The sequence below is a fragment of the Arachis ipaensis genome, chromosome B2 (genome assembly GCF_059453495.1).
Source record: "Arachis ipaensis isolate K30076 ecotype BB chromosome B2, ASM5945349v1, whole genome shotgun sequence".
Lineage (NCBI taxonomy): Eukaryota > Viridiplantae > Streptophyta > Magnoliopsida > Fabales > Fabaceae > Arachis > Arachis ipaensis.
The window spans coordinates 98,510,112-98,526,534 of record NC_142437.1 but is presented as its reverse complement, the minus strand read 5'-3'; the positions used below and the strand labels follow the sequence as shown (position 1 = coordinate 98,526,534).

At 39.2% G+C, this 16,423-nt stretch overlaps 1 protein-coding gene across 1 annotated transcript; it reads left to right on the top strand.

Moving 5' to 3' along the window:
- The first annotated feature begins 8,943 nt into the window (after positions 1–8,943).
- Positions 8,944–9,570, top strand: LOC107627499 (uncharacterized). Its single transcript, XM_016330329.1, has one exon. It carries the CDS (start codon positions 8,944–8,946, stop codon positions 9,568–9,570), a length of 627 nt encoding a protein of 208 aa, XP_016185815.1.
- The last annotated feature ends 6,853 nt before the right edge of the window (positions 9,571–16,423 follow it).

Genomic DNA, 16,423 nt, shown 5'->3' with positions numbered 1-16,423 from the left:
AAACAGGAAGACGTCCACTGACACCGGCAGCTCTAGGTGCTCGCAAACCATTTCGAAACAGCGGATCGAGGCCCAGCTGTTCGGATGGAGTTGAGAGGGGGAGACGGATATCCGGTTCAGGAGCGCCATTTGAAAATCAGAGAACGGTATCCGAACGCCAACTTGTGTGAACATGGACTTGTAAAACCAAATCCAATCGGGGACACAAGGAGAATGGAAGTTGAGCTCATAAATACGCTCGTTGGGGGCGGGTACAGCGGTCTCATAGTTGGCCTCCTCGTCCGTCCCCCCACACAAGTAGCCGGCTCGCCGGAACTCGGTCAACTCCTCCAAATCCATTTGGTTGGGCGAGTCCTTTATATCGTCAGTCACCCAGGCGTACAGGTCGTAGGCCGCGCCATATCCAGAAGACCGGGAGACGATGCGAGGCATACCTACAGCGGGGTACCACTCCGTTAGTCTATGAGGTCAGGAGTCCATAGAAACCCAGAAACTACACCCTTTCAACTCTATCATGACCAAATATGGCTAAAGTCTAAGCCTATTACACAAGTCACTCAAAAACCTACCCCGGAATGGTACCCCTCCCATAATTCATCTACCCCAGCATTGGAAAACCATTAGGCAAAAACAAACACAAACAGCAACTACACAACAATAAGGCATAGCATAAACACAAGAGAATAAGAATCAAGAAATTACCTAAAATGGTTGTAGGAACTGGAGTGTGAAAGAGAAGCACAAGATGGCTCGAGCAAGAAATTTTGGATGTCAGGGAGAAAAGAAGATGAAAATAGCAAGAGTGGGAGAAAAAGAAAGAGGAAACTATTTAAAAACCACCACGAGAAGCGCGAAAGAAGGCAGGGGCAAAACGGTCTTTACGCACGGGGTTTTTTCAAACCATTATGAGCATTTAATGCTCAGCGCGAAGAACGAAGCGACGAACGAACGCCTCAGCAGACCAAGAGACATGCGCACAAGAGACGCGTCTCTCCCACGGTCAGCCGACTCAACGACAACGCACGAACAAGGACATCACGCGCCACCGATCGCCCTCACGACCATCACTGGCGCATCGGGGGCACTGTTACGGCCCGACCCAGGATTCTCGCGGGTCAACCCGACCCGAGCTCCACCCGGCCCGGCTACGCGCCCTTCAACCGACCCGGACACGCGTCCCGTACGGCTCACCCCAGCTATGGGACAGCGTCCTTGAGAATATGGGCCTGCCCTCCAGAGGGGCCCACTACTGACATGTATATAAGGGGAAGACTGGCTCTTCCCTCGAGGTACGTCACATTCCTACACCACCCTCTTTCCGCCTGCACATATTCTGACAAAAGCGTCGGAGTGTCTTTGCAGGTGGCACCCCCCCTTTTCTTTACACGAAGTGCTCGGGATCTCGCACCTCCCGGACCGGAAGACCGTGACCAGACGAGCCCCTTCCATCACTCCGGATCCTGACCCGAACCATCCGGTAACCGACCTACCGAACAAGTTTATTTTATAGTTATTTATTTATTTTATTCTTCTTATCATTTAACATACTGCTTTCTTACTTTCAAAACCCCTAATTTACAAGACTCATAACCAATAATAAGAACATACTTCCCTGCAATTCCTTGAGAAGACGACCCGAGGTTAAATACTTCGGTTATCAATTTCAAAGGGGTTTGTTACTTGTGACAACCAAAACATTTGTAAGAAAGGTTGATTGCTTGGTTTAGTAACTATACTTGCAATGAGAGTTTACTATAACTTCTAAACCATCAATCTTCTAGTTCTTCAAAATGACGCCGTTGCCGGGGAATTGCAAACGTGTGCCTTATTATTGATTATTGTAAATATTTACTTTTTGCTTGTTTATTTGTTTTTATTTTTGTTTTTATTTTTGCTTTTTTTTCATAAATTAAAAGGTTATTGGTTTTTATTTAGTTATAAAAAAATTTTTCAAAAATTTGTTCTTCGTGTTCATCTTGACCTTCAAGTTGTTCTTAGTTGTTTTCTTCGTTTTGATCTAAAAATTTTAAGTTTGGTGTAATTTTATTGTTTTTCTCTTTCTTCATTAAATTCAAAAATATCTTTTCTCTTTATTTTAATTTAATTTTCGAAATTTGCAAAAAAAAATTCATATTTTTATTTTAAAATTTTATCTTATCTTATCTTATTTCAAAAATCAAATTTCAAAATTCAAATTTCAAAATTAAAAATTTCAAAATTTCAAATTTCAAAATTTAATTTTCAAATTAAAAATTTAAATAACCTTTTAATTTAAATTTGTTTTTATTTTCGTTTTTAATTTTTATTTGCTATTATGAATTCTCACCCCCATCGCTTTGAGTTTGGTTCCAATGCTGTTGCAAGGAATGGAAATTATAACAGGAATATGCATCAAGGTCAAAACAATCAGAGATGGAAGGAGCCAAGAGGATCTGATCAACCCTTTAGGCAACAACACCTTCCAGGATACCATGGACAAAGACCATCCTACAATGCATGCCAAGACAATAGATATGGTGGACCCCCTTATAGTTACCAGCAAGCTCCATCATATGCCAATGAACTGCCTCCTCAAAATAGCTTTGGACCACCATACTCACAAGCCGCTTACCACCAAACACCCTCATATGATCCTAACCCTTTATCCACCATACCAACCACCTTATGAGCCATATGAACCATATCAAGAACCACCACTTCCCTATGTACCATGTCCATATCCATCACCTCAAGACTCAACAGAGCGTTTCAAGGAAGCAATGGAAAGACTTAATGCAACCTTTCGCCAGCTGGACTAAGCAATAAATCAATTACCTTCCAAACGTTTGGACATTCAGGAAACCCCATGGCTTCATGTGGGCAATCTAATGAAGAACGTAGCATGAAGGAGATACTAGAAAGCCGAAATTATCGAAGAAGAAGAATTGGTTGCAGACTTAGGAGATGCTGAACCTCCATGGGAAAGTCAGGTTATAGAACCTCCTTCCAAGGCAATTGAAATTAATGCTGAGGAGGGTGTACAACCTCCAAGGCATACCATGGTTGAAGACTTGGAAGAAGTTGATCAATAAATGGAGACTAAAGAAGTAGAAGCACAGCCTCCCATGCCCTTGGTGAGCAATGAAGAAAAGATTGAATTGGAAGAAAGCTACCAAGAGGAAGAGGTTAAAATTGAAGAAGCTTGCAAAGAGGTGGAAGTTGTCAAAGAAGAGCACAAGGGAGTGGAGCTGGAAATCAACTTGCCAAAGTTGTTAGAGACCCCTCCCCCTAAGTTGCCATCATCCTTCACAACATTCAAGTGGGTAAAATTCATATCCCTTAGCTTTCTAATTCCACTTGAATATGGGCTACTGGAGACGGATGGTCAACTTAGAGATCTTTGTGATATTAAGAGTAAGAGGAAGATGGTCAGTGGTAAGAATTGTCTTGCAAAGTTCATTATGGTTGGAAGATTTAAGTTTAAATGCAAAGGTTGGTGTAGAGCTCAACTGAATAGGTCTAGGAAGTTGGTTGGCCGCTTTAGTGAGAATTCAGATTGCTTGCAACCCGGATGGAATCATGATGATCAACAAGAAGACGGGTGCAATAGCAAGGTTTGGGATCCTGGAATCTGTTCTGACATCCAACACCCGGGGAGCCTAAGAATCTGTTTGAAGCTGCTCAAAGGCTTTACGTGCCTAGTTTGGGATCCCGGAGGCCATTGGAATCACAAACATTGGTGGAGATTCCTGGATGAGTTCAAGCATAAGCCACCATAACAGGAAGCTCATCAAATGTCCAACTTAAGGACTTCAACTAAAAGTGCTAGGTGGGAGACAACCCACCATGGTAGGATCGTTCCTTTTTCAATTTTATTTCGTTTTGTTTGTTTTTATTTTATTTTATTTTATTTTCATTGAACCTGGAATTATTTATTGCATCTACATTAGCATTGCATTCTGCATACTGCATATATATATATATATATATATATATATATATATATATATATATATATATATATATATATATATATATATATATATAAAACACGCACGTGACGCGGCAGCGTCGCTGACGCGCCCGCGTCACCAGTGCATTTTGGAAGAAAAAAATCGAACAGAGAGTCACGCGAGAGTGTGGCTGAAGCGTGCCTTAGGCACAAATATGTCCACGCGGCTGCGTCGCCGACGCGGCCGCGTCATTTGCAAAATATCTTCCCCACACGTCCGCGTCACCCACGCGACTGCGTGGCCCTGTAAATCGACGTAACAAGGGTGTATGGCCGAAAGTTGAGCTGGAATTGGGCTGGACCCGTGCTAGAGGCACCAGCCCTACCACGCGAACGCATCACCCACGCGTCCGCGTCATATTGAAAATAAGGCCACCCGCGCGATCGCGTCAACCACGCGACCGCGTCACCCATATTTTGGCGCAAAAAAAAAAAGAGTTTCGAACAGAGAGTTGTGCGAACGCGAGGCTGCACTCGCGCCAATCGCACAAATCAGGCCACGCGATCGCGTAACCCACGCGTCCGCGTCACCTGACCTTATCGCGCACCACGCGTCCACGTCGCCTGCGCTGCACAACTTATCCAGATCAGCGCCAAATATCATATCTTCTCTTCCCCCAAATCCTAATTTTTCTTTTCCATTCTTATTTCTTTCTTTTTTTCTTCTTCCTTCTTTACTTTCATTCTCTTTTACTTAATTGCATACTCTCATTCATTGCATTTTAATTTTGTGCATATTTTTATTTTATTTTCTAAATTTATTATATTTTTTCCATTGGTGTTACAATTTTTTTATTCAACTGTTGCATCTTTTCTTGAATTTATTTTGGTGCTTAGTAACTTGTATTACACTGTGGGATGATATTAATTATCTGCCAATGCCAATCTTTTATGATACTTGCACTTCATTTATATTGACTTGAACTTATATTGATATTTTCATTACCCACACTCCTCCCCTTTGTTGCAATTTCTGCACCACTGATATGCCATGTGCTTCTATTGTTTTCTCACGAACATGTTGAAGCTTCCATGTAAATGGGACCCTTATCATCTGGCATTAATACCCATATTTTATTTATTTTCTATCTTTTGGGTTACTTTTCTTCTTTTTCTCTTCTTTCAGGCTGGCCACCGAAGACGGAAAAAGGGAGAAACTTCTAAAAGGGGAGACAAACAAGTCCATCTGCACAATCCTTGAAGAAAAGCATCAGTTGGAACAACCCGTCCACCTGCACATCTCAACATGCACCGAGGACGATGCAATCTTTAAGTGTGGAGAGGTCGATACCGATCTCCATGGGTTAGTTATTTTCTTCTCAACACCAATATTTTATTTAGTACATTTTTACATTTGCATGTTTCATTGCATGATTTTTTTTCATTTTATGCATTTAGCTACTGCTTGGTTGAGAAATAATAAGTTTCTTTTTAAGATCCTATTTTTTGAAAAATTTCACTAATTTAAAATCAAAATTTTTGTGTTAAATTTGTTTGAAGTTGTATTTGGAACATAGTTTAAAAAGCTAAGAACACACAACCTGTGAGATTTTGAGCTTATTTATATGTTACATTATTTAACCATAAATATTTTATTCTTGTGTGTTTTCTTCCGTATGATTGCAATCTTTGCTTTGTTCCATTCTATATGTCAATTATTTAGTGTATTTATATACTTACATATGATTGAGGCCATTGTTTAAATTGCTCACTTATCCCAAATTAGCCTACCTCTTATATCACCTTTGTTAGCCCCTTGAGCTTTTAATCCCCTCTTGTTCTATAACCACATCACTAACCTTAAACAGAAAAACAAATTAATTATCCCAAATTGAATCTTTGGTTAGCTTAAGTTAGAGATTGTGCATCAACTAAGTGTGGGGAAATTGTGGGAACATGGGTTAATAAGGGAATGTATCATGTTTTTAATTTATTTGAATTTTGGAAATTTGGGAACCTACTCATGTAAGACCAGAAAAAAATTAAAAATCCACGTGCATTGATAAGTTATGTTTGCTTTTATGATTAAAAAAAATTCAAAAAAAAATATTCAATAAATATTTAAATAAATAAAGGGGACAAAATTACCCCAATATTAAGTTAATGAAAGATCAATGCACATGTGATAAATTAAAAAAAGAAAAGTTGATACATGAGTATGTGATGCAAAAGTGGGAATTTTGGTAGCTAGGCATAAATTAGAATTATATAGAGTATATGTATGTTAGGTGAAAGTTTAGGTTAATTAAAGATTCAATTTATAGCTCACTTAGCCATATATATACCCTCACCCTTACCTTAGCCCCATTACAACCTTGAAAAGACCTCATGATGTTTGCATTGGTACATTAAATTTTTGTTGATTGGTTAGATGAAGAACAAAGTTTAGAAAGCATGACTAGAGGAGAGTAGAGTGATTAACCCTAGACACTTGAGAGTTAGAGTGATATACACTACCAATGAGGGTTCAGTGCTTAATTCTATGTTCCTTGCTTTCATGAGCTATCTTCTTACAAGTTTACTTGCTTTTTATTGTATGATTTGAATTAGTGAAATCTGATTTATGTTTGTCTTGAAGAGCTTATTTACTTTTAACCAAGTAGGTAGAAACATTTTGCATGTAGTTGCATTCATACAGATTGGTTGCATTTCATACATTCTATCATTCCTCTTCACTTCTTTATAGCTTCTCTTGAGCTTAGCATGAGGACATGCTAATATTTAAGTGTGGGGAGGTTGATAAACCACTATTTTATGGTTTATCTTGTGCTCAATTAAGTGGATTTTATCAACTCTTTACCCACTTATTCATATTATTTGCATGGTTTTACATTTGCCTTCCTAATTATGTGCTTTGATTGAAAACATGCTTCTTTGGCCTTAAGTTCCCTATGTTTAATCCTCTCTTATTACCATTAGATGCCTTGATATGTGTGTTAAGTGATTTCAGAGATTACAGGGCAGGAATGGCTCAGAGGATGGAAAGGAAGCATGCAAAAGTGGAAGAAATACAAGAAGTTGGAGAAACTGCTAAGCTGTCCAGCCTGACCTCTTCGCACTCAAACGGCTATAACTTTAGCTACAGAGATCCAAACAACACGGTTTCAGTTGCGTTGGAAAGCTAACATCCGGGGCTTCGATTTGATATATAATTTTCCATAGCTGCCCTGAATTTAGGTGACACGAACGCGTGAATGACACACCCACATCGCATCTGCGAACTTCAATCCGCGCGGACGCGTGGACGACGCCTCCGCGTCACTTGCCTGCACGTAACAGAAATCGCAGGGGGCGATTTTTGGGCTGCTTTTGACCCAGTTTTCAGCCCAGAACACACAGATTAGAGACTATAAAGTGGTGGAATACATCCATTCAAAAACAAGCTTTCATATTCACAATTTTAGGATTTAGATGTAGTTTTTAGAGAGAGAGGTTCTCTCCTCTCTCTTAGGATTAGAATTTTAGGATTTCTATTAGTTTAGTTCAACTCATCTTCAGTCACAGGTTCAATATTCCTTTTATTTTATATTTCTCTTTTACTTTCAGATGCTTTAATGCTTGTATTAGTTATGTTGCCTAATTTGCTTATGAACCATCCATGTTAAGGATTCTTTTTATTTGATATAATTTGAGGTATTTTAGAATTATGATTGCTTTCTTTTATTTATATAAATAATTTAGATTTTCCCCTTTTGGCTTTGGTTGAGTCTTGGAGACACTTGAGTTATCAAACTCATTGTTGATTGAAAATTGGAATTCTTCAAGAATTAATTCGAGTTCCAATAACTCTAGCCTTTCCCAAGGAAAGACTAGGACCTGAGGAATCAAAAATTAATTCATCCACTTAACTTACCTTCATAGTTAGAGGTTAACAAAGTGGAAGAAAAATTCAATTCTCATTACAATTGATAAGGATAACTAGGATAGGACTTCCAATTCCTCATACCTTGCCAAGAGTTTATTTTATAGTTATTTATTTATTTTATTCTTCTTATCATTTAACATATTGCTTCCTTACTTTCAAAACCCCTAATTTACAAGACTCATAACCAATAATAAGAACATACTTCCCTGCAATTTCTTGAGAAGATGACCCGAGGTTGCATACTTCGGTTATCAATTTCAAAGGGGTTTGTTACTTGTGACAACCAAAACGTTTGTAAGAAAGGTTGATTGCTTGGTTTAGTAACTATACTTGCAACGAGAGTTTACTATAACTTCTAAACCATCAATCTTCCAGTTCTTCAGCGTCACCTACGCGTACGTGTTGCCAGCTAAATTTTCCCACTTCTGTAATCGCAGGCGCTCTTGGAACAAACGTAGCGCCAAAGGCGCTTTCCTGTGATGTGCAACACTTTTAAGAAAAGCATTGCGCCAAAAGCATTTTCCCCTATTTCTTATCTTCTCTGCTTTATCCTTTAAGCTCCTTTCTTCTTTCATGCTTGTTTTGTGCTTTTTACTCCTTTTTTCACCATTTTCTACAAAGTAGGTCAAAATCAAAGGGATAAAAGTAATCTATGATTTAAGCACAAAAACACTCAATAATTAAGCATTAAACATTAATTTCTTGTATGAAAAAGCATAGAAAAACCTAACATGATGCGCAGTCATCATATGGTTAAAAATTTTAAGAGAAAAAATAATGTGAATATACTAGGCTTGATAGAGACAAAGAAGAATGAAGTTACTAAGTTTGACGTAGTGCAAATTTGGGAAAATGATGGGATGGATTGGGAATATGTGGGTTCCAAAGGGTCTTCTGGAGGTCTATTGTTAATGTGGGACAAAATAATTTTTAAGTTGAGTAATTGTTATAAAGGGAAGAGGTGGCTGTGTGTGGAAGGGGTGTTGATGAGCAATAATTTTCATTGTGCATTTTGTTTGGTGTACGGTGCGCATGTCAGGGAGGAGAAGCTAACTGTGTGGGAGGAGTTGAGTTTTATTGCTGGAGTATGCCAGGTCCCAATTTGTTATATGGGGATTTTAATGAGGTTGTGAGAGTAGAAGAAAGAAAAGGAGCTAATGCTTTAACAGCATCAGCGGAAGATTTTAGAGACTGGATACGGGATATGGAGTTGGCGGATTTAGAACTAAATGATCGCAAATTTACATGGTTCAGAGGCCAATCTTGCAGTCACATTGATAGAGTCTTCGTTAGCCTGGAATGGCTTGAACAGTTTCTTGAGATACGGCTTAAAGGTAGGACAAGAGGTTTATATGATAATTGTCCTTTGATAGTGGAGGACAGTAGAATAAGAGGGGGGCCGAGGCCATTTCGAAGTCTGGATTCTTGGTTCACACATGATGGGTTTCTCAGAATGCTGAAGGTGGAATGGAGGGGTCTAGGAGAGGTTCAATTTACTGAAAAGTTGAAGGCTTTGACGATACCTTTGAGTAGATGGTACAAGGAGAAGTTTGGTGATATTGATTTGAAGGTACAGCAGTTGGAAGATGAAATCAGGAAGTTGGATGATTTGGCTAGTGATGGAGTTTATGATGGGACTATGGAGGCAAGAAGGAGAGCTCTAGTTAACTTCTGTAAGCGTTGGTATGTTAGGAAGGAAATCTATTGGAAGTAGACGTCAAGGTCCCGACATGCTAAGTACATGGGTAAGAACACTAGATATTTTCATAATTTAGCCTCAGTAAGAGGAAGAAGTAATCGGATTGATGCGTTGGTGATAAGTGGCAGATCAGTGAGGAATCAAGGCAGGATTAAGAGTGCAATAAGAGATTTTTACAAGAACTTGTATCATCAGGAAGCGTCACCTTTGGTAGGTATTCAGGATGGCCTAGTTAACAAGATACAGGAAGGGGAGGCTACAGACTTAAAGAGGATGCCTTCGACTGACGAAATAAAGGAAGCAGTTTGGGATTGCGAGTCGTCTAAGGCCCCTAGCTGTGATGGCTACAATATGAACTTCATAAAGAAGTGTTGGGGGAAAATTGGTCCTGAGTTTACTACAGCTGTCATGGATTTCTTCCAGTCAGCTGAGCTACCAAGAGATTCTAATGTTACATGGGTGACTTTGGCTCCAAAGTTTGTAGAAGCAAGGGAGATTAAAGATCTTCGGCCGATTAGCATGGTAGGGTGTGTGTATAAGGTCATTTCGAAGGTGTTGGTGCGGAGAATGAGAAGGGTAATACCAGACTTAATAGGGGACACTTAGAGTGCGTTTGTGTAGGGGAGGAAGATTCATGATGGGGCTTTGATTGCGTGTGAAACTGTGCAATGGTTGAAGCAAAGAAAGAAGAAATCGGCAATAATCAAACTGGACTTTCAAAAAGCTTACGATAGATTCAAGTAGAAGTTTGTGAATATTGTACTTCAGAAAATGGGCTTTGGGCAAAGATGGTGAGGATGGATCAAGGAATGTGTGTTCACGGCGTCTATGTCGCTTTTCATAAATGGTTGCCTTCTAAATCTTTTAAGATGGAATGGGGCTTACGACAAGAAGATTCTCTTTCTCCGTTTCTTTTTGTTCTTGTTGTTGAGGTCCTTCATAGGATGGTAGAAGAGGCAGTAAGACATGGAAGGATCTCTCCTTTGTTGGTTGGGAAAGAAAATATTGAGTTGTCTCACTTACAATTTATGGATGACACAATACTTTTTTGCCCCTCGGAGGAGTAGACTATTTGCAATTATAAACGGCTTTTACAGTGTTTTGAGATGATGTCTAGCTTGAGTATTAACTTTGATAAATCTAGCTTGATTTCGGTTAATTGCAAGCGAGAGTGGTCACAAAGGATGTGTAACTTGTTGGGGGTATAAGGAAGCAACGTTGCCAGTCAAATATCTTGGTCTTTCTTTGGAAGAAAATCCGAAATTAGTCAAGACATGGAAACCTATTATAGACAAAGTAGAAGAGAAACTCAATCTATGAAAAGCCAAAACGATTAATAAAGCTGGTAAGCTGGTACTCATCAAATCTGTGCTTAATAGTCTATCGGTTTACTACCTTAGCTTATATAAGATGCCCAGAGCAGTAGCAGATAAGTTGATATCTTTGCAGAGGAGGTTCTTGAGGAGTAATGAAGATGGAAGGGATGGGGTACCTTTGGTAAGGTGGGATATTGTGCGAGCTCCAAAACGCTTCGGGGGTTTGGGCGTGGGTAATGCAGTGCTCCGGAATATAGCATTGTTGTTCAAGTGGTGGTGGCGGTTTTCAAAGGAGGATTGCCCATTATGGAAGAAAATTGTGTGCTCTTGCAATGACTTGAATCCAAATGTCCTTCTTTCTTGTCAGCCGGTTCCTAAAACAAAGGGTCCGTGGAGGAACATTTGTCAGTTACAGATAAGAGAACAGCAAGTGAGAGATAAGATGGTCAAAAGGTTATCATTAGAGTTAGGAAATGGTAGAAGAATTCGTTTCTGGGAAGATAATTGGCTACCATGTGGTGTGTTGCAGGATGTATTTCCAAGGCTTTTCTCGGTTTCAAACCAAGTCAGATCTGTAATAAGGGACTGTGGGTTCTGGGATGGGGTGGAGTGGATATGAAACTTTCATTGGAGAAGGGTACTATTCCAATGGGAGTTAGAATTAGTTAACCAACTTCATAGAGTTCTACAATCTGTCAGGTTAACAAGTGAGAGGGAGGACAAAATAGTATGAAAATTTGATAGATCAGGAGTTTATTCTACTAACTCATTTGTGCAGGTTTTGCAGGCTGAGACTCTCCCGGAGGACATTACGAGTTATAGTTTCACTAGATCTATATGGAGAGGACTAGTACCACTAAGAGTTGAGCTATTCACCTAGTTTGTGTTAGTTGGTAGGGTCAATACTAATGAAAGATTAATTAGATTGGCCATTATTGATCACAGGGATATGGTTTGTGTTTTATGTAAAAAAGAAACTGAGAATGATTTCCATTTATTCATTGACTGTGATTTCACGTGGTAGGTGTGGTGTGCTTGGTTATACGCCTATAATAAACTTTGGTCTATTCCAAGAACCATTAAGCAACACTTTGAGAGTTGGACAGGAGCTCCTGTAAGAAAAGACGAACGTAACAGGTGGCTGATTGGCTTTTTTGCTATCATTTGACATACGTGGTTAGAAAGGAATGCCAGGATTTTCAGGAATCAAGAAACAGGCGTTGCGGAAGTTATTACCAAGTCGATTAGGAGCTACAAAGAGTGGGTTGACTTTGTTCCGTCTAGTTGTTGATGGCAATGTCGGAGAAAACTACGGTTATTTGTTTAGTGTTTGTATTGTAACTCTGGACTTTCTAAATGCTCCACTTTACTGTGTTGAGCTTTTTGTTTCAAAAAAAAATTCTTATGGATCTTTAACAGTTAAGTATTCTACTTTCATCCATTTTTGAAGGTGATGACATAGAAAAATGAAGGTCTTAGCCTTCTCTTCTCTTGATTATTCTAGCTCTTTCTTTATGATATCCCCATTTTTTGGATACCAAATGGATTTCAGCATCAAACCTCTATTCTAAATAATTTTTTCTCATTAAATCAAGAGTGACAAATTTAAATTTTTGTAAATTTAACATGATAGCTCTATTTAACAAAAATAAATAAAAATAAATAAATAATTAAAAATTGTTATAAATATATTTATTATATATGACTTATATTATAATCATATTGTAAAATTTAAATAGATAGAATCAATTTTAAATATAACCTAATTGAGTTAGTTAGGAATTAGGCTCTTGACTATAAATAGTCTCTTTTAATATTTTTTGGGATAATATAGTCATTAAATAAATTAAAATTATCTATTATTTTTTCTATTCTGTTTCTTCTTTCCTATTCTCCTAAATTCTAATATTTATTTTTATAACAGATTATTAGTATGAGTCTTATCTAAATAGTTCTCTACTTCTCACTCAATATTTATTTTCTCTTATTTCTTTTTACACCACACATAAACTATTTTATTCTTTTAGCATTGAATCAATTTTTTTAGTATCTCTGATGTACTTTGTTCAATATGCATGTCTTGTTGTATCTATTTTTTTTTAATCCGTATATGCCTTTCTTTTATTTCATGTATGATTGCATGCATGATTAATTATGTGGTCACTTCCATTGCATTTCTTTTTGCATATTTCTTGTATGCGCTGATCTCTCTTGTTTATATTTGCTGTTTAGCAACCTAATAGATAATAAATATTAAATTTAGTTTGATAAATAAATATAACTTTGCCATCATTAATGTGCATGATAAATAAATATAATTTTGCATTCAGTTGCTTTGTTTGATGGAGCAAATAACATATATTACGCATTTTTTCTTTTCTTTTCTTTCTTCGGTAGTTTTTCAATTTTTTCTCTTAGTTTGTTACTTTTTTGGTGACTTAAAAGAAAAATAAACAAAAACTAAGAAAGAAAAAAAAACAAGAAACTGCTTAAGAAAGGCAGTCCCGCTGAATACTACTCTCAAACTCCTTCCAAGGCAATGGAAGCTCCACTTGGGGAGAAATAGTCCTCATTGCAGTCTTTGCCATGATGTCTGCTACTGTATTTGCATCTCTCAAGATCAACCGAAGATCAGCACGCCATTTCCAAGACATGGTATCTCGGATTTTTAACACCAAAGGATCAGTAAACCCAGAGCAATCTTGTAAATTATTGACAATAGTAAAAGCCTCCACACAGTCTGTCTCACATATAATGTCTCTTTGTCCCGAGTCCCATGCTAAAAGAAAGCCTCTCCAAATAGCAAACAACTCTCCTTGCAAAATGCTACGACTCTCAATTGTTCCCAGACAGCCTCGTTGCCACCTTCCCTTCCAATCTCTGCTAACACAAGCAAAACCAACTCGAGCACCACTGCCAGGATAGCTAGCATCACAATTAATCTTAAAGGTACCCACTGAGGGGGGAATCCAAGAGCCACTAATGGTTGAGGGGATAGATAGTCGTTGCAACTCAAAAATATTTCAGAGCTCCTTTTCTAAGGACAAAGCCATACCAATCACCTTATCTGTGGTCCAATGCTCGTGAGGATGAAAGATCTCGTTGTTTCTCGAACACCAAATCCACCAGAGACCAGAAAAGAATCTAAAGGGGCGCTGTTTGCTATTATGTAAGAACCAACTCATCAAATCCACTGGTTGATCGGAGATCCCTAAAGCTTGCCAAACAAGTTGGGCTTTTGGACAATCCCGAATACAATGTAAAACCGACTCCTGACTTGAGAAACATCGTGGACAGCTATCCGTGTGCGAAATGCCCCTTCTAAAACGAAATGCAGCAGTAGGAAGAGCCTCCCGAAGACATAGCCAGGCCAAAAATTTGTGCTTTTCCGGAACATGTTGACGCCAAAGCCAAAGCCAATTACCCCTATCCTCCCAACTAAACATCTTCTTACTGAGCCATAAATAACCACTATGAGCATCATAAACCTTTGAGGCCACACCAGTCCAACACCAACCGACCTCTGAACCAGCTTGAACATCTGGGTTGTAAGAATTAATGTTGCTCTGCAGAGACTGATTCAGAGGAGAATAGATATTCTCAAGGTTCCACTGTCCAGATGACCAAAGGTCCAAGATCCTGAGATCCGAATCAGAAATGTGAACATAATCCATCTCCTGACACAGTCGCCCCTCTCTTCTCCATTTAGAAAACCAAAAGTTCTGTTCCAAATCCCCAATGCACCAACTAAAACCTTCCTTTAGGATATCCCAAGCTCGACATATACTCTTCCAAACATAAGATCCACTTCCTCGAGACCGACTAAAACAATCATCCTTAGAAGAATGGTATTTCTCCGTCAACAGTTGAACCCATAGCTTGTTGGGATGGTGAAAAAGTTGCCAAACTAGTTTTCCAAGAAGAGCAATATTGGCACAAAAGGGATCTCTAATTCCCAGACCTCCAAACTTCTTAGGAGTGACCAACACTTTCCAGTTAACTAGATTCAGGCCTCTACCATCAGCTTGACCCTTCCATAGAAAGTTTCGCATCATGGATTCTATCTTATTAGTTACCCCTTTAGGGAAGAGAGATACTTGCATGCGATAAGTAGGAATCGCAGTCACTACCGAGTTGAGCAAACAGAGTCTGCCTGCCTTATTAAGCAATCTTCCTTTCCAGCTGGCTAGCCTTCCCCGAATCTTGTCCAAAACATCGTTGAAAGTTGCGCGTGTCACCCGAGAGTGATTAAGGTTCACCCCTAAATACTTGCCCAAGTTCTGAACGAATCTGATGGAGGAGACTCCAGTGAAAATCTCTTTTCTTGTCGCTGAAACATTCTTGGAGCATAGCGCTTTAGATTTTTCCACATTAACCTTCATCCCAGAGGCTCTGCAGAAATTTTCCAAAGCTACCATTACAGTTTGAACTTGCTGTTTTTCAGCTTTACAGAAAAGAAGCAAATCATCGGCAAACATCAAATGAGAAATTCTTGGACCCCCTCTAGAAACCGCAACTGGCTTCCACACGCCCTTATCAACTTGCTGATTAATAGAACAGGACAATCTCTCCATACACAACACAAACAGATACGGTGATATAGGATCTCCTTGCCTAAGACCCCTGCTCGGAGTAAAGCTATTTAATCTATCCCCATTCCAGAGGATAGACAGTGAGGAAGCAGTGACACAACGCATAATCAGATTGACTGTCGGAGGAGGAAAGCCAAAACTCACCAGGGTTTGTTTCAGAAATCCCCAATCCACTCTATCGTACGCTTTCTCCAAATCAATCTTAAAGGCCAGGGTGCCTTTCTTTGACTTTGTCTTCTTCATGAAATGGAGAACCTCTTGTGCTACAATGATGTTGTCAGGGGTTCCTCTCCCCGGGATAAACCCTCCTTGAAGGGGCCCAATAATCTCTTTGAGATGGGGACGAAGTCTATTGACCAGGACCTTCGTTATAACTTTGTAAACCACATTACAGAGACTAATTGGTCGGAAATCCTTCATGGAAACCGGGTTTTCTACCTTCGGAATAAGAACCACAAGAATTTCCATCATCCTTGGATCCATATCCAAACCAGAGAACGCATGACGAACCATAGTCCAAACATCAAAACCAACAATCTTCCAGTATTCTTTAAAGAAGAAAGCCTGAAACCCATCAGGGCCCGGCGCCTTAAAAGAATGCATACTGAAAACAGCCGACTTAACTTCTTCCAGAGTAACTGGTGCTGTGAGGCTACAACAGGCTTCATCATTCAGGGAAGGCAGTGGCACATCACCAAGACAACCTAAGTCTACATCCTCCGACTGGCAGAATAGGCGTTTATAGAAGGATTCAGCTTCCCTTCTAAGGACATCCGGGTCCGTTTCCCACACCCCATCTTGAAGAAAGAGACCATGAATCTTATTATGCTTTCTCCGCACAAGAGTCTGGACATGAAAGAACTTGGTATTTCTATCCCCAAATTTTACCCACTGCTCTCTGGATTTTTGAAACCATAGAAGTTCCTCCTGCACAAGCGTGTTATTAAATTCCTCAATCAG

Excerpts from the sequence above, each read along its gene's own strand:
- LOC107627499 (XM_016330329.1), top strand. The coding sequence starts at position 8,944 with ATGCCAGGTCCCAATTTGTTATATGGGGATTTTAATGAGGTTGTGAGA.